The sequence below is a fragment of the Aethalodelphis obliquidens genome, unplaced genomic scaffold (assembly GCF_003676395.1).
Source record: "Aethalodelphis obliquidens isolate GAN/ISIS:26980383/991018 unplaced genomic scaffold, ASM367639v1 scaffold3, whole genome shotgun sequence".
NCBI classification, from domain to species: domain Eukaryota; kingdom Metazoa; phylum Chordata; class Mammalia; order Artiodactyla; family Delphinidae; genus Aethalodelphis; species Aethalodelphis obliquidens.
This window is the reverse complement of record NW_020837947.1, coordinates 39,479,360-39,493,936: the sequence shown is the minus strand read 5'-3', so window position 1 is coordinate 39,493,936 and position 14,577 is coordinate 39,479,360. Positions and strand designations below refer to the sequence as shown.

General features: G+C 33.4%; 1 protein-coding gene across 4 annotated transcripts in view; it reads right to left on the bottom strand.

Moving 5' to 3' along the window:
* TBC1D32 (TBC1 domain family member 32) overlaps positions 1–14,577 on the bottom strand; it is a 186,469-nt gene that overhangs the window by 97,163 nt on the left and 74,729 nt on the right. For all 4 annotated transcript variants that reach the window (XM_027087576.1, XM_027087586.1, XM_027087557.1 and 1 more), the window contains 5 exons: positions 14,083–14,284; positions 13,417–13,499; positions 5,821–5,959; positions 3,138–3,225; positions 1,172–1,290 (listed from right to left, as the gene is read on the bottom strand). In XM_027087576.1, coding sequence (XP_026943377.1) covers positions 1,172–1,290; positions 3,138–3,225; positions 5,821–5,959; positions 13,417–13,499; positions 14,083–14,284 — 631 coding nt within the window. The remainder of the gene's footprint in view (positions 1–1,171; positions 1,291–3,137; positions 3,226–5,820; positions 5,960–13,416; positions 13,500–14,082; positions 14,285–14,577) is intronic.

Here is a 14,577-nt window from a genome sequence, read left to right as displayed (position 1 = left end):
TTCTATGCCTATACCACATCTTCTTTATCCATTCATACATCAGTGAATTGAGAATTTCATAAATGTTGAAATTTGTCGAATGCTTTTTCTGTATCTATTGAGATGATCATATGATTTTTATTCTTCAATTGTTAATGTGGTATATTACAACAACTGATTTGCAGATACTGAACCATCCCTGCATCCCTGGGATAAATCCACTTGATCATGGTGTATGATCCTTTTAATGTATGGTTGAATTTGATTTGCTAGTATTTTATTAAGGATTTCTGCAACTACATTCAGTGATATTGGCCTGTATTTTTAATTTTTTTTCACAGTCTTTTGTTGTGGAATCAGGGTGATGCCGGCCACACAGACTGAATTCTGATGCATTCCTTCCTCTTAAACTTGTAATAGTTTGAGAAAGAAAAGCATTAACTCTTTACATGTTTGGTATAATTAACCTGTGAAGCCATCTGATCCTGGACTTTTGTTGGGAGTTTTTAAAAATTACGGATTCAATTTCACTACTGGTCATCTGTCTGCTCATATTTTGTATTTCTTCCTGATTCAGTCTTGGGAGATGGATAAATTCCTAGAAATATACAATTTCTTCTAGGTTGTCCACTTTATTGGCATATAATTGTTCATAGTAATATCATGATTTCTGTTGTACTGACTGTAACTTCTTTTTCATTTCCAATTTATTTGGCTCCTCTCTTTTCTTGAGAAGTCTGGCTAAAGGTTTATCAATTTTATCTTTTCAAAAAACCAGCTCATAGTTTCACTGACCTTTTCTATTGGTTTCTTAGTGTCTATTTCCACTTTGATTTTTATTATTTCTTTCCTTCTATTAAATTTGGGTTTGTTTGTTCTTTTTCTACTTCCTTTGAGTCGGCATTTGTTGTTTTGATTTTTTAATATGTCTGGTGTGTATTGTTTATTAATTGAGTAAAATTATAGTAGGAATATCCTAAAAGAAAAACGTCCTTGCAAGACAATTCACAGGGAACACTGGTATTTGTCTTTACTAAGTTTATTTTAAAAATAAAAATTTAGAAATAAAAGAAAGGAGGGAAAAAAATTAGGAAAGGCTGCTGGTTGTAACTGAATATAGATTAAGGTCTGGATGAAGTAATTTGAGAGAGAGATTTCAAATCTATACATTGTTAGTTAAATCATTTCTTACCTTTTGACAGCTTCGGTCAATAGGGTCCACTGGAGTAGATTTGGGATGGGTTACCCTAACATCATCTCTTCCACATTCCAGATTGGCCCATAATTCAGTTAAAAGTGCATTAATAAACCCTAAGAAGAATTTTACATCATATTTATAATATACTGCTTCTTTGGATTATGGAGGCAAGACATAATTATCCTTCTAACAAGACTGGTCCACACTGACAGAAGACATACTTGTATCCTTGGTGCCTCATTATCATAGAACTATGGAATGCCTAAACTCTCAAAGACTATTTCCCTAGAGGACTGAATTTTGAGCCCCAATTTTTATCCTTTAGCCAATGACCTCTCCAAGCATGTTTTCCTGAAAAAAATAAGGTTTACATGTTACTCAGCAAATAAGCTAATAGTGAAATGCAGCCTGAAAGCTGGGGTGTATGTGTGTAAAGAAGGAGGTATCCTGGAGGCACAGTAAACAACCAAAGAGTGTGTGTTCCCTTTCTTTAGTGTAACAATTTTTTTGCATTTCCATATGCTTAGAACATTTCTCCACTTCATACAACTTCTGGCTCTATACAGTCTTTAAATTCTCCTGAGTCAGATACTATAAATCTAAATGAAAGTGATTATTAAGCCCAATTATCAAATTCCTTTATGAGGAATCAAAGCATATGGAAAGGTGCAAGACAGAACACCTCATCATAAATCAGTAAGTTCGTAATAACACAGTAGAGCAGAAAGGGTCCTCTGGTACAATGGAAAACATATAGGCTCTGAAATCGAAAATAGCAGTGTTCAAGTTACAAATCTGCCAGCTTGTTAGTTACATGTCCTTGAATCTTTCGACTTCTAAGAGCATCAGTTCCCGATTTGAAAGCTGAGAAAAGTGTTGCATTTGAGGGTTGCCGTAAAGCATAAATGGGATGATACACACAGAGGTCCTAATATAGTACCAAGACATCAGAGGAACTCGAGCAGTGTTAGTCTTCCTTCCTTTGTCCTATGAAAAACTGCATTTAATCCTCTCAAGAAAAGTTGGATATATGAGGTTTAGAAGCTTAATGACTTGAGCAACAAGAAAATCTGGGATTGAATCTAGTCTTCAAATGCTTCCATTAATGTGTCCCTCAATACTATAAATAAATTGGATTTTATTTTAAGTAAAAGAGTAAGTGGCTCAGCTTAGGGCAGCTTCTGCAACAAACGTGTTTCATAAGTATTCCAAATTAGTCCAGCCAAAAAATATTTAAGATACACTATAGAAAAAATATTTACATTTGAGGAGAGAATCAATAGTGACCACTGATGTTATGTTTCTTCACTTCTAAGACTTAAATATAGTCACGGCATCTCTATTAGAGATTACATCTTGTCTCTGGTTCAGGGTTCAGATAACCTTAATATACAATATATTAAATCTCCCAATGTTAGAATGTCTTAAAAATCCAATCTGTAGTAGATAATATTCAATATACGCCAACTACAAACTCCAAAAACAGTGGTGAAAATTAAGTGGGTGAGAGAGAATCTTTCAAGAAAGGAAGAGAAAAAGGAATAAGAAAATGGCATGTATGTGTGATCATTATGACTGGAAATCTTGATTTATATATAATTTACTGAAACTGAGCATTAAATCCTATCAGATGCAATTATACCAAGAGAGGACGACAAACTTTTGATTTATAAGATGAAGGCTTCTTAAAGCCATCAAATATAACTCAGTTTAGATCATTATGCACCACGGTTCTGAGGAAAGAAAAAATTTATATATTTTTTTACAGAGAAAAAAAAAATTCCTAGTGGGATTGCACGGAAGCGAAAAGGTAAAAAGGAAATCCCAATAACATTCTTTTTACCTAAGGTCTAACTTGGGAAAAAGAACTTTTGAGTGAAATACCTGATACTTGATCATGGCAGTTAAATTTTGTATAGACTCACTCATTTTATTTAAATTATAATTCTAAAGAACTTACCTGAACTTTGTAGTGCTACTGCACCTGCTGCTGTTGATGCCACGTGTGTAACCAGAACTCCATAGCCAAACTTTTTATGCCTGCTGACCTAACATAAATAAGGAATAATGAGAAGCAGGAAAACACAGCATGCTAATATTTTACTTACATGTTACATGTAGAGTTACTGATTTCTTTATTAAAATGCTGGACAGTCTTTCAAGAAAAGATAACAAGAGCAGAAAAAACTCAAACTATAACAATGAGTGAGTTAATACTAATGTAATATTTTTGATAATCTTGTTTCAGAGATCTAGGTTCTGGAACCAGCCCTAAAACTATGTTGCTTCATGACCCTAAACAAGTCACTATGTCTCTAAGTCTCTTTATATATAAAATAAGGGACTTTGGACCAGATGAAGAGAAACTCCTTCCAATTCTAATTTCTGTTATCTTACTATTTTATTCTTTAGGTTGGTTCTTTGAGAATAAATTCTCATTAATTAATCTGTATTGACTGCCAGTTTTTTAACTGGGCTTTCAAATAAACGACTTTAAAAAGAATAATGGTATCTTCTTAAAAATGACAGTTTTAGAGGCAATGTGATTTTTTTCCTAAAGAAGGAAGTTATATACACACACACGCACACACACACACAATCCTTATTTAATATACAGGTTTCTAAACAACATTGTAGAAAACCTTAAATAATTTGTTATTTCACAAAGAATATCATCCATGTATTCATGGTAAAGTTCAGAAGTATCTCTCAGCAGAAATCAGAATAAGAAAATAAAGACGTTATAAAATATTCCTCCTTCCTCAGACTTTATAGGTCAGCCTGACCTTAGACAAAGTGTTTGACTTCTAAACAGAGCTAACCATTTAGAATTTGTATTTTTCAACATTTCATTAAAAGGATAAGGATATGTTTTTATCAAAATTTTAAAATATAAACTATACATTCCATGTTAAGGGCAAAAAAAAAAAAAAAAGGCGGGGGGGACTAAAAGACCATGGGAAACAATTAGGTTTATTTCTTAAAATTTTTTGCTGCTCATCTCTCTATAAATTTGCCTTCCTTTTCCATTTTTATTACTCTTATTTTCCATTTTCCTTAATTTATCATCCATTAGTTCTGCAGTGGGATAACACAGAAGTACAGCAAGATAAATGTCTATCTTTTTTCCCACTTGCCTTCTTCCATGACAATGGGAAAAACACCTTACTCATCAATCATCCCAAAGGACACTGCTGATTCAGATATTAGCAGCCACAGGGGTCTTCCAGATCAACACTAAATACTAAAAAGGAAGGGCAGAGGAAAACTTCAGAGAAGCTAGAGGGGCTTCACTAAACAAGACTTAGATTTCACGGACACTGTTAAGACTAATCTGAGTTCCAGTATTACTACCATCAATAACTACATGTGTGAACACAAGCAGATCATTTATAACCAGCCTGGATCTCCAATTTCTCTTCAGCAAAATTAAGGAAAGTCTAGTTGCCTTCTTACAAGATAACTGAGAATCTAAATGTTCAAAAAATGTCTTGAATGGTGTAAATCAACATTAAACTACTGTACTAAATTATATGGTTGTAAGTTACTGATGTCCAGGGAACAACATCTTCTATTAAAACGAACAGTATATTAAAAGGAAGATCAGATTGTTTTAAAATTTATGAATATAAAAAAATGACATCTAGTCCTAGATATATTATCACAACAGTAAAAAGCTATGTCTACATGGTCTCAAGAATCTGAATGAGAAAGAAAAATCTCTCTCAGTCACTTGAATATTTTCAAAAATGGAAAGAAAAAAAAAAGGGAAACCCAAATGGTTAACTAGTACACAAGGAGAAATTCAAACTCACCAGCAGATCAAAACACAATTTATGTAAACTAAAAGCCTGAAAACCTTCTATATTTGCTATAATCTGAATGTCTATCTCCTCTCAAAATTCCTATGTTGAAATCCTAAGCCCTGGAAGTAATGGTAGGAAGTGGAGCCTTTGGGAGGCTATTAGGTTGTGAAGGTAGAGAGTGCTCACGAATGGAATTAGTGCTCTTATAAAAAAAAAAAGATCCCCAAGAGACCCTAGCCCCTTCTGCTAGGCTACATAAGAAGTCTGAACATCAAGAAACAATAGCTTCCAGAGATAAAGGAAACACTTTTAAAAGCATATCTATGATCCTAAGAAGCCCTGACATCTAGGGATATTTACTGTAACAGCAAAATGATGAATATACCTCAAAGATCTCTGTCTGATAAAGGGCTAAATTTATAGTAAATTTTATTTAATGGTACCAATAACAAAACCCCTCTACAAATATATTTATTTCTTCCAAAATGTGAACCCCAAACTCCCAATGACACATACACTTAGACCCAAAAGGTTTTTCTCCTGGAATTCCACCGAGTTTTAGTATAGCCAGATGTTTGATACCACATTTATAAAACATCTAGATGATTAACTGAGTTTTTCAATTTCATCCAGTTGTTTTAGCCTGTAAAATACTCACAGATACCAACATCAACTCTCTAAAGCTTTCCTGAAAAAATATCGTTAAATATTACAATGCTATATGGTTTTTTAATTGAGGTTTAATAATCTCTTCACACAAAGAAAACAGAATAATGTTCTTAATGGCTTTTACAGAAAGGAAAGTTCCTTTTGCCTGTGGCAGATGGTAATTCGCACCTCTAATTCTTTTGCGTATTGGCTGAACATAAATGTCACACATTCATTAATGGCACCTGTTCTTTGAAGAAGTTGTAGTCCTTTGGGAGTGGCAGCAAAATTTAGTAAATCGTCTAACAAATTCTCTTCGCAAGCCATACTGAAACAGGTAAAAAGAAAGGTACGAACGTCTTTATTGTACTCAAAACTGAAAACAACAACAAAAAAAAACAGCTTAATACTACTAACAATTAAATTTATAGAGTACACATTGGCTACAAAGTACTCAAATGTTTAAAAATAAGATAAACATCATGGTTTCCTTGATAGTGAGTTGTTTTTCTTATTTCTTCTATCCAATAATTTTCCTTCACTAAATGAATCAAGTATTAACTGAACATGTCAGCATTTTCATTACACCTAGATTCTCTCAACCAGGTCTTAATTTCATTCTGTTTTCCTATTATAATTCTGCTGTGCCTGGATTCCCCAAGCCCCAACTCTCCATTATTTCTATACTTTCATTACGGAGTATCTGTCTTCTGACTTTCTAAAGCATATCAGGCATTTTATCTTTATTGTCATTGGTTCTTAGTCTTACTTTTGGAGAATAACATTTTTTCTCAAAATAATTCTAAAAGGCCAGTAACATTCTCCAGAGAAAAAGAAAGGACAAAGAAAACAACCTGAAACATTCAGAAGACACACAGTAAATAGGTGAGTCAGAGCTAGCAATTTGGAAACACAGGAGAGGATATCAGCACTTCATCTGAAGTATCAGATGTAAGAGAAAATTTTCTACCCACCCTACTGGATATTCCTACTTGCCTAGAAAAAAAAAACTGGATATTAAAATAGGTCAAAATCAAATGTTTATATGCACAGTGAAACAGAGCATGGAAAAGTGTGCCCTTTTTTGCCCAAGGAAGTTTCAGAAGTATGTTTTGAAACTGGTAAGAGATTTGAAATCCAGAACTTTTCTGATCAGAAAAGGAACAATCAGTACATGCCAACACATATCGATCAGTGATCACACAGCAATGGCCAAAGATATAACTATGTTCAAACACAAAATAAATATCCCTTGGACCAAGAAGTAGGACTAGTTCTGAGGCAAATGCAAGCAATGGAAACCAAATTTGGCTCCAATAGGATATAAAGGACTCAAAGAGTTGCATATGAGATGTATGACCAGCAGTAAGCTCACTGCTTAAGATTCATGACGGGGTAAGACTACTAAAAATAATATATGTTTAATTAAAATATATAATTTATATACATAAATATATAAACAAAATACTTATATATGTATAAAACTGACTAAAATTGGGGCTTTTGACAAGCCATAAGCCTAGGGAGACTTGAAGATACAGAGAAAGCTTCATTTCTAGAAATGAGCAGATAATCAATTCATCTTCTAACTTTTAACAGTATATGCAGTATCCTCATCGTCACCGACAGGAGCCTCAAAATGCCAATACAATGTTTATTTAAAACATAGGGGTAAAAGAAAAAAACATAAAACTGCTGGACAGGGAAGAATGAATATAGAAATAGAAAGTGGGGGAAATGAGGGAGGGCAGAAGGGAGGAAAGTAGTGAAGGAAAAAAAGACTCATTTTTAAATGCACTTGAAATCGAACTTCAAAAGACATCTAAAGCTAAGAGCCAGCAGAATCAACATTCGTTAAATGAATCCATTCCAGCTGAAATAATTTAGAAATAATGACTAGCTTTATTTATGATACTCAAAGGAAATTTTTTAATCTTCCATTAAAACTGAAGCAAAAAGCAGAAATGAAAAACAGGTAGATATTTTTTTAAAAAACCCATTGGAAATCTTGGAAGTATTTGTTTAAAAACCCACTTAAAAAGCAAATGGGGGGACTTCCCTGGTAGTGCAGTGGATAAGAATCCGCCTGCCAATGCAGGGGACACGGGTTTGAGCCCTAGTCCAGGAAGATCTCACATGCCGCAGAGCAACTAAGCCCATGCACCACAACTACTGAGCCTGTGCTCTAGAGCCTGCGAGCCACAACTACTGAAGCCTGCACACCTGGAGCCCATGCTCCACAACAAGAGAAGCCACCGCAATGAGAAGCCCATGCACCCCAACGAAGAGGAGCCCCCACTCGCCGCAATGAGAAAGCCCGTGTGCAGCAACGAAGACCCAACACAGCCAAAAACAAATTAATTAATTAAAAAAAGCAAATGGGAAAACTCTCAGCCACAAAGAATTATTGAATTGAATGGTAGCTAGATAAGAAGTAAATGTTTGAGAAAACAGATGAGACAGAACATACTAAAAGTTTTCAAATACATCTAGTAAAAGCTTCAAGAGAATTGAAGAAATATTTGAAAAATACTAAGAATTTTCTAGATTTGAAGAAAGATGCCACTCCAGTCTATCAATCAAAAGAACATTCAAAGTACCAAGCAGGAGTTAATCAACTATACTCCAAAATAAAATAAAAATTAAAAAAAAAAGTACCAAGCAGGATAAACTTAAATCACACAGAAATAGCAAACATCCCCAAAAAGAAATCAAAAGCTATGAAAGAGAAAAGATATGACCTATAAAATAAAAGTGATTATACTAACAGGCTTATCAGTTACTACTTATTCTAGAAGACAGTGGAGTAAAGCCTCAAATAATAATAAGAAATGATTGTCTATCAAAACTTTGATACCCAGATAAACTACCATTTAGAGGAGAGAGAATGTGAGCCCTCAAAAGCTGTGGACAGGGTGGGGGTGGTTTGTGTGGGCTGGAAGGAGAATAGCTACTATCAGACACAGAAAGATAAGGACAGTTTACTACCCTCAAACCCTTAAGAACAATTAAAGGATAACTATATTTAGAAACTTATTAGGGAAAAAAGTGAGCTTATCAGAAAGAACGGCCTACAAGTTTCAACAAATGGCCTAAAATAATAAACATGTCAAAAAATTTAATATCTGTGTGAAGAAATAAATCAGGTGATTAAAAAATATAAAACCAAAATTCTGGATAACTATAACAAGACAGTCATGGAGTATTTAGAGGAGCAGCAACTGGTCAAAGTATGCTAAACTCCATAATGCTTTTCAAAACATGATATAAATACCCAATTACTTCTTACTTTCTTAGAAAAATATATGGTTAAATATGTATATTGAGAATTTAGGAACAACCACTTAAAAAAAGAAACAGAACAGTGACTTATAAAGTCAAAACCAAGGGAAAAACAGGATAAAATTTATTGATCTAAGATAAGGCAATAAAGGGAGAAAAGCAAAGAAAATAGAATAAAAATAGTACAAAATAAGAAAAATAAGCCCCAAATATTAGCATTGCAAAAATGTAAAAAACTTCAATTCATCTAGTAAAAAATAGAGATTATCAGACTGGATAAAAATTCAAAATTTACTGCTCTGAATGATAGGAAATAAAGAGATGAAAAATATACTTTGTGTTAACAGGCTGACCCAACCTCCATCTAAACTCCTTTTTTATCAACTCCCATCCAGCAAGAAGTGGCCATACAGCAAATCCAGTAAGATGTTCACAAAAATGTTAATGAGAAGAGATTTCTTTCCTAAATAAAAGACAAAGCATCATGAAAAGAAGCCATTTGTCTCTACCTTTTTCCTCTTCAAAAGTGCAAACTTGAGGGCAAAAACCCCCCCCAAAAAAACATTAATAATGAAAAAGAAGAGGAGGCTGGGTCTCAAACCACATCAGTAAGTCAATGCCTGGATAGTATTCCATGAGACTTCTTGCTTTATGAGAAAAAGAAAGTCTTACTGAGCTATCTGCAATCAGACACATTCTTAACTCATGTACTCTGCAAATACTAACTAAAGCCAAGTACATTTAGCAATATTAGTAACATACAGGATGAAACTTAAGGCAAAGCAGTAATGAAATACTATATAATAAAAAGTTCCCAAGAAACAGTGAATTATGTTCCTGATAGCATAAAATATAAGTATGTAAAACAAAACCCCAGAATTACAAAAGAAATGGACAAATCAACTTTTATAGTGAATGATTATACATATGCAGAAAAAACAAAATATTGGTGGAAATATTAAAAACTTAGAATATCTCTACTTCCAATAAAAAACATAAAATAGTCTTTTCAAGCAAGGACAGATTTTTGTTTTGATTGACCCTGTACTATAACACAAAATCTCAACCAACCTAAAAGGATACATATTATGCAATCTATATTTTCTGAAAAGAACAGAAATGAATTAGAAGTCAACAGTAAAATACAGTAGTAAAAAACAAACAAACTATGTTTGGAAACTTAAATGTATTCCAAATATTTCATGGATTTAAAGAGTAAAATCAAGATACAAATTTCCCAATATTTATAAGAGCTTAATAATGAAAGTACTACATATCAAAATGTATTAAAGTTAGAATGGCTGATGTAGATTCCTTCTTTTAATATCCATTCTCAATCCCCTTTCACTTGTTTTCCTGTACTACTAAAGTGAGGGAAGGAGAGAAGATAGAGAGGGAAAGAGAACATTAGCAAAATCAAAAACTGGTCTTTGCATAAACTAATGAAAATAAATTGGTGGGGGGGGCAGCAAAAAATACTAAGTATCAAAAAATGAGAAGTAACTACAGGTAAAGAATTTTTTTTAACATCACAAGAATACTTTGTACAAATTAACACCAAAAAAGTAAATATTGATTAAAAAAATACGTTTTTTAGAAAATATAGCAAAAGTCACTCAAGCAGAGATAAAAACCTTGAATGAACTATTAGCCATTAAAGAAATTATTTTTAAAAAGTCTACCCTGACTCCCCCCAAGTAAAAACACAGGTGAAAAACTTACAGGTTGTGTCATATAATTCTGAGAAAGTTAATATACTTTAGCTTATTGTTTCTCCTATTAACCTAGCATTTAATTCTCCCTTCAAATTATAGTGAAGATACTCAATGTTTCAAAACAGAAGGAAGATCTAAGCTACTGAATTTGTTTATCATCCTTGGAGAACCCTTCCCCCAGGACAATAGGCAACAATCACACTGCTTTATTAGCTTATGAGAACTCCATTTTTTGAATGGTTAGATGTTATAGAGTGTATAGTACAGACACTCTCATGGCAATTAAGCTTTAGGTGTTTATTTCTTTGGGATCATAGGCTGTTTTTGCAGATCAAAGATTCCCCCGTTACTTCAACATCTAGTTTTACCAAAGGTCCCTTGGTAATTGGTTGGGGCAGGTTGGGCATCATTGGTTTTTTTGTGATTACATTCTTCTCTACCATCACCCTAAGGATGGCCCCTAAGTAATTTGCAGTCACTGCAATCACCAATATCAAACTAGCCTCGTAGAAATTTCATCTGGGGTTGCATTTCAAAGTCTAGATTTAAGACATACCCTATGATGACTACAAAGCAGCTTCTATCTTCTCTATAGTATTGTAAGCACCAATAAATGAAAGGATGGAGAGGAAATCTCCAACATATACTGTCAGAAAGTAAGGTCAAAATGCCTAACATTAGCCTGTCAGAGGCTCAAAAATATAGATTATAACAACTTACTCTTCATTTTACCCTACTCAGTAAGACTAAGATCTCGGTCTTACCTTCACTGTCCTTATTTAGAAACTAGTGCCTGGTGGTAGGAGAAATGTTATTCATTCACTAATTCAACCAAGCTATCAAGCACCTGCTACATGCTGGAGACAAGCTAGTCTAGTTAACTGGCCAAAATGATTTTGTTCTCAAGTTTTACCAAACTACAATGGAACAAATAATGCCCATCTCATACCAACTTTTCAATCAATGCAGAAGATATTCAACAACTCCATGAGATCATTTGATTTTGATGACAAAAAAGAAAACAGTTCTATTTTAGCAAAAACTATTAAACCTTTGTTTCTAAGACAGTAATATCAGATACTGAAGGAACCTCCTTTTCCTCTAGCATCAAGTTTACACATGGAGCACATTCCCCAGTTTAACACTGCTTGCCTCTCTCCACCTAATCACTCACTCCTCCCCACTGAAGAAGGGACTTAGGAAATTTGTAGGATGACCTAAGCATGATTGGCTAGGCAATGCCTGTCCACCACTTCTTTGTGACCCAGCTACCTGTAGGAAGCACACAGTCTGCTTGGTTCTACTACATGGTTAAGTTTGATCTTTGTAAGCTCTGCCTCTGGGGGTGATGGAAGCCTATCCACTGCTGATAGTGAAAGAAGGGTAAATCTGTCTAATTCTTCCGATCTTGGGAAGCCTATGTTATTCAGTGTTTTGATTTCCTTGACTTCTTTATCTCTATTAATTGGTTTACAACACAGGAGACAAGGAGTGACATATAATTTATTAGTTACCTCAGACTCTAACATCAGAATCTAAAAATATTACTGACAGTAAAACGTGTTAAATACATTGACTATGTTCTCTCTCACTGCTAGTCTGTTGACCACACTATCTCTTCCACCTGAAATAATGTTCTCCCCTTTTTAGACAGTTAATATCCATGTATCCATTTTAACTTAGTTTAATAACTGCTTCTTGGGGAAAGATTTCCCCAAGTTAGCTCCCAAAGGACCCTGATGACCCCCTATCATAAATTTAGCATGCTACATTGACGCACTGTATTAACTTATTTGTATCTTACACTACACAATAAGTTCTCTAAGGTATATAGGTATACTCAGAACTCAGCAAAGTACTCGGTCCAATAAATGGCTGAATGAATGAGTAGAAAATGAATGCATGAATGAAAATGATAAATCATAGATCGAAGAAAACAGACCTAGAAATTACCTGAAAAATGAATTGCAGCAACATTGTTACTCACCCCCTCACGCAAAGAAAAAGATGGCAGTTGATTTAAGTTTCACAACTATATCAGAAAAAAACTATAACTGATTTTTAGAAAATTAACTATTTGTTAATCATTAAGGAAATGTAAAAGGCTTTGTTTGATTTTTTTGTTTTTGAGTTAAACTATGCCTACCTAAAGAAAAATGGTGACTTTTAAAATTTCTCTTAACTAAACATCACTTAAAGTTCTAATTATCTTTGTAGATTATGCCAACACTCAATTAAAAAGAGACTCCAGGAATACATCACCAGATCTTAATTTAAAATATATATAAATATTCCCCATTAATCTGACTCCATATCCTACTGATATTTGTGAAAACAACATGGAAACATCTAAATTAAAAAATTACTACAAATACTGATTTAAATAATTCTCCAATGCCAAAATCTAAAATGTACCCCACATTTTGGAAAGTTATAGTTTAAATGTAAATGGACTTCACTGGCATTTGAAAACATTCTACTTCTACTGAATTTCCAATTTTAGTATTTGGTAATTCTCCAAGTTTTCTGGAAACACTACAACATGTCACATTTCCTAACCCAAAATGTAAATACAGGTTGAAGTATAATAAATATTGCTATTTTTTCTTCTTTTAAAAGGTACAAGTATATATGATTGCTAAGGTTCCTCCTAGGTGTACTTTTCCTTGAACCTATATTATATATATATATACATCTAGCTTCCTATAAAATGTTTTTGTCACAGTATTCTATTACATTTCTCATTTTGAAATTATTTCAGCAAATGTGAAAAAACAGATTTACTTACATGTTCTGGGATTCCTGGCTTTTCGAAGAAACAGAATCAGAACCCTGTACTGGAGTAGGAATTCTTTCTGATAGCAAACTTGTCTAAAATATAACAAATTTACATTTTTTTTTTTACTGATAGTGTTATTCATAAGTTCTCATGCAACATTTTTATATTTGACTCAATGTAATTAAAAATTAAATTACCTGCAAATTTTAAGTTATTTAATTCTTAACTATAATGTAAAGTATTTCATAAATGAAGCATATAAATGGGGTGGGGGGAAGATACTGACATATACTATATGTCATATATACTATATTTGACTGTTGCTACATTATGATCTCCAGTATATGCAACAAAAACCCAGGTATCTGTAAAAATTGCTCAGAAATAACTTCCAAAGGGTCAGTGTATGCAGAGACAATTTATTCAAAGGCTCTCTTTTCAGAAGAAAAGACTTTGTAGTGCCCAGTTAGGTCGTAGAGCTTTGTGCTATGGGGAGAGGATGTACTGAAGTCATGTTGTGCCAAATAAGAAAGCATTATGTCCCCTGGACTACTGTGGTGCTAAAGTTGTCATATTTGCTCCAGTAAAATATTTTAACTGTAGTATGATATTACAATAGTGACCGTATTTGAAATAAAGATTTGAAGAGAAGAAAAAAAGTTTGAAAATACTTACCTTCTTCCATGCCTTTGCTATAGATTCATGCAAACTATAAGGAATTAAAACCTGCAAGCCTTCACATGTACCATATATTTGACGACACACAGAAGTAAAAGCTCCTTTAACCGCAGGAAACATTTCCGATCCAGGAAAAATAGAAATATCTTCATCAAGAACTTTTTTCGAAAACTGGGCAATTATATGAGCACCTGTAGGACTAAAAGATGATACCTAAAAGCAATGTACTTCAAGTGACCTAATCTGACTGAACTGCTTTTCTCTGCATGGGTATATCACTAACTTGACTGTTTGGTAGTTAAGTTCACTTATTTCCATTTGTTTGAATTTTTTTTAAATTCTACTTTTTAACTTTAACATTTAGTATATGAAACAGATACATGATTCCTAAGTTTAACCTAGGTACAATCAAGGAATAAATCCCAGATGTCTCATACCGATACCTCCCGATCCATATACTTCTTCCCCTCCTCTAAAACTATTACTTTTTAG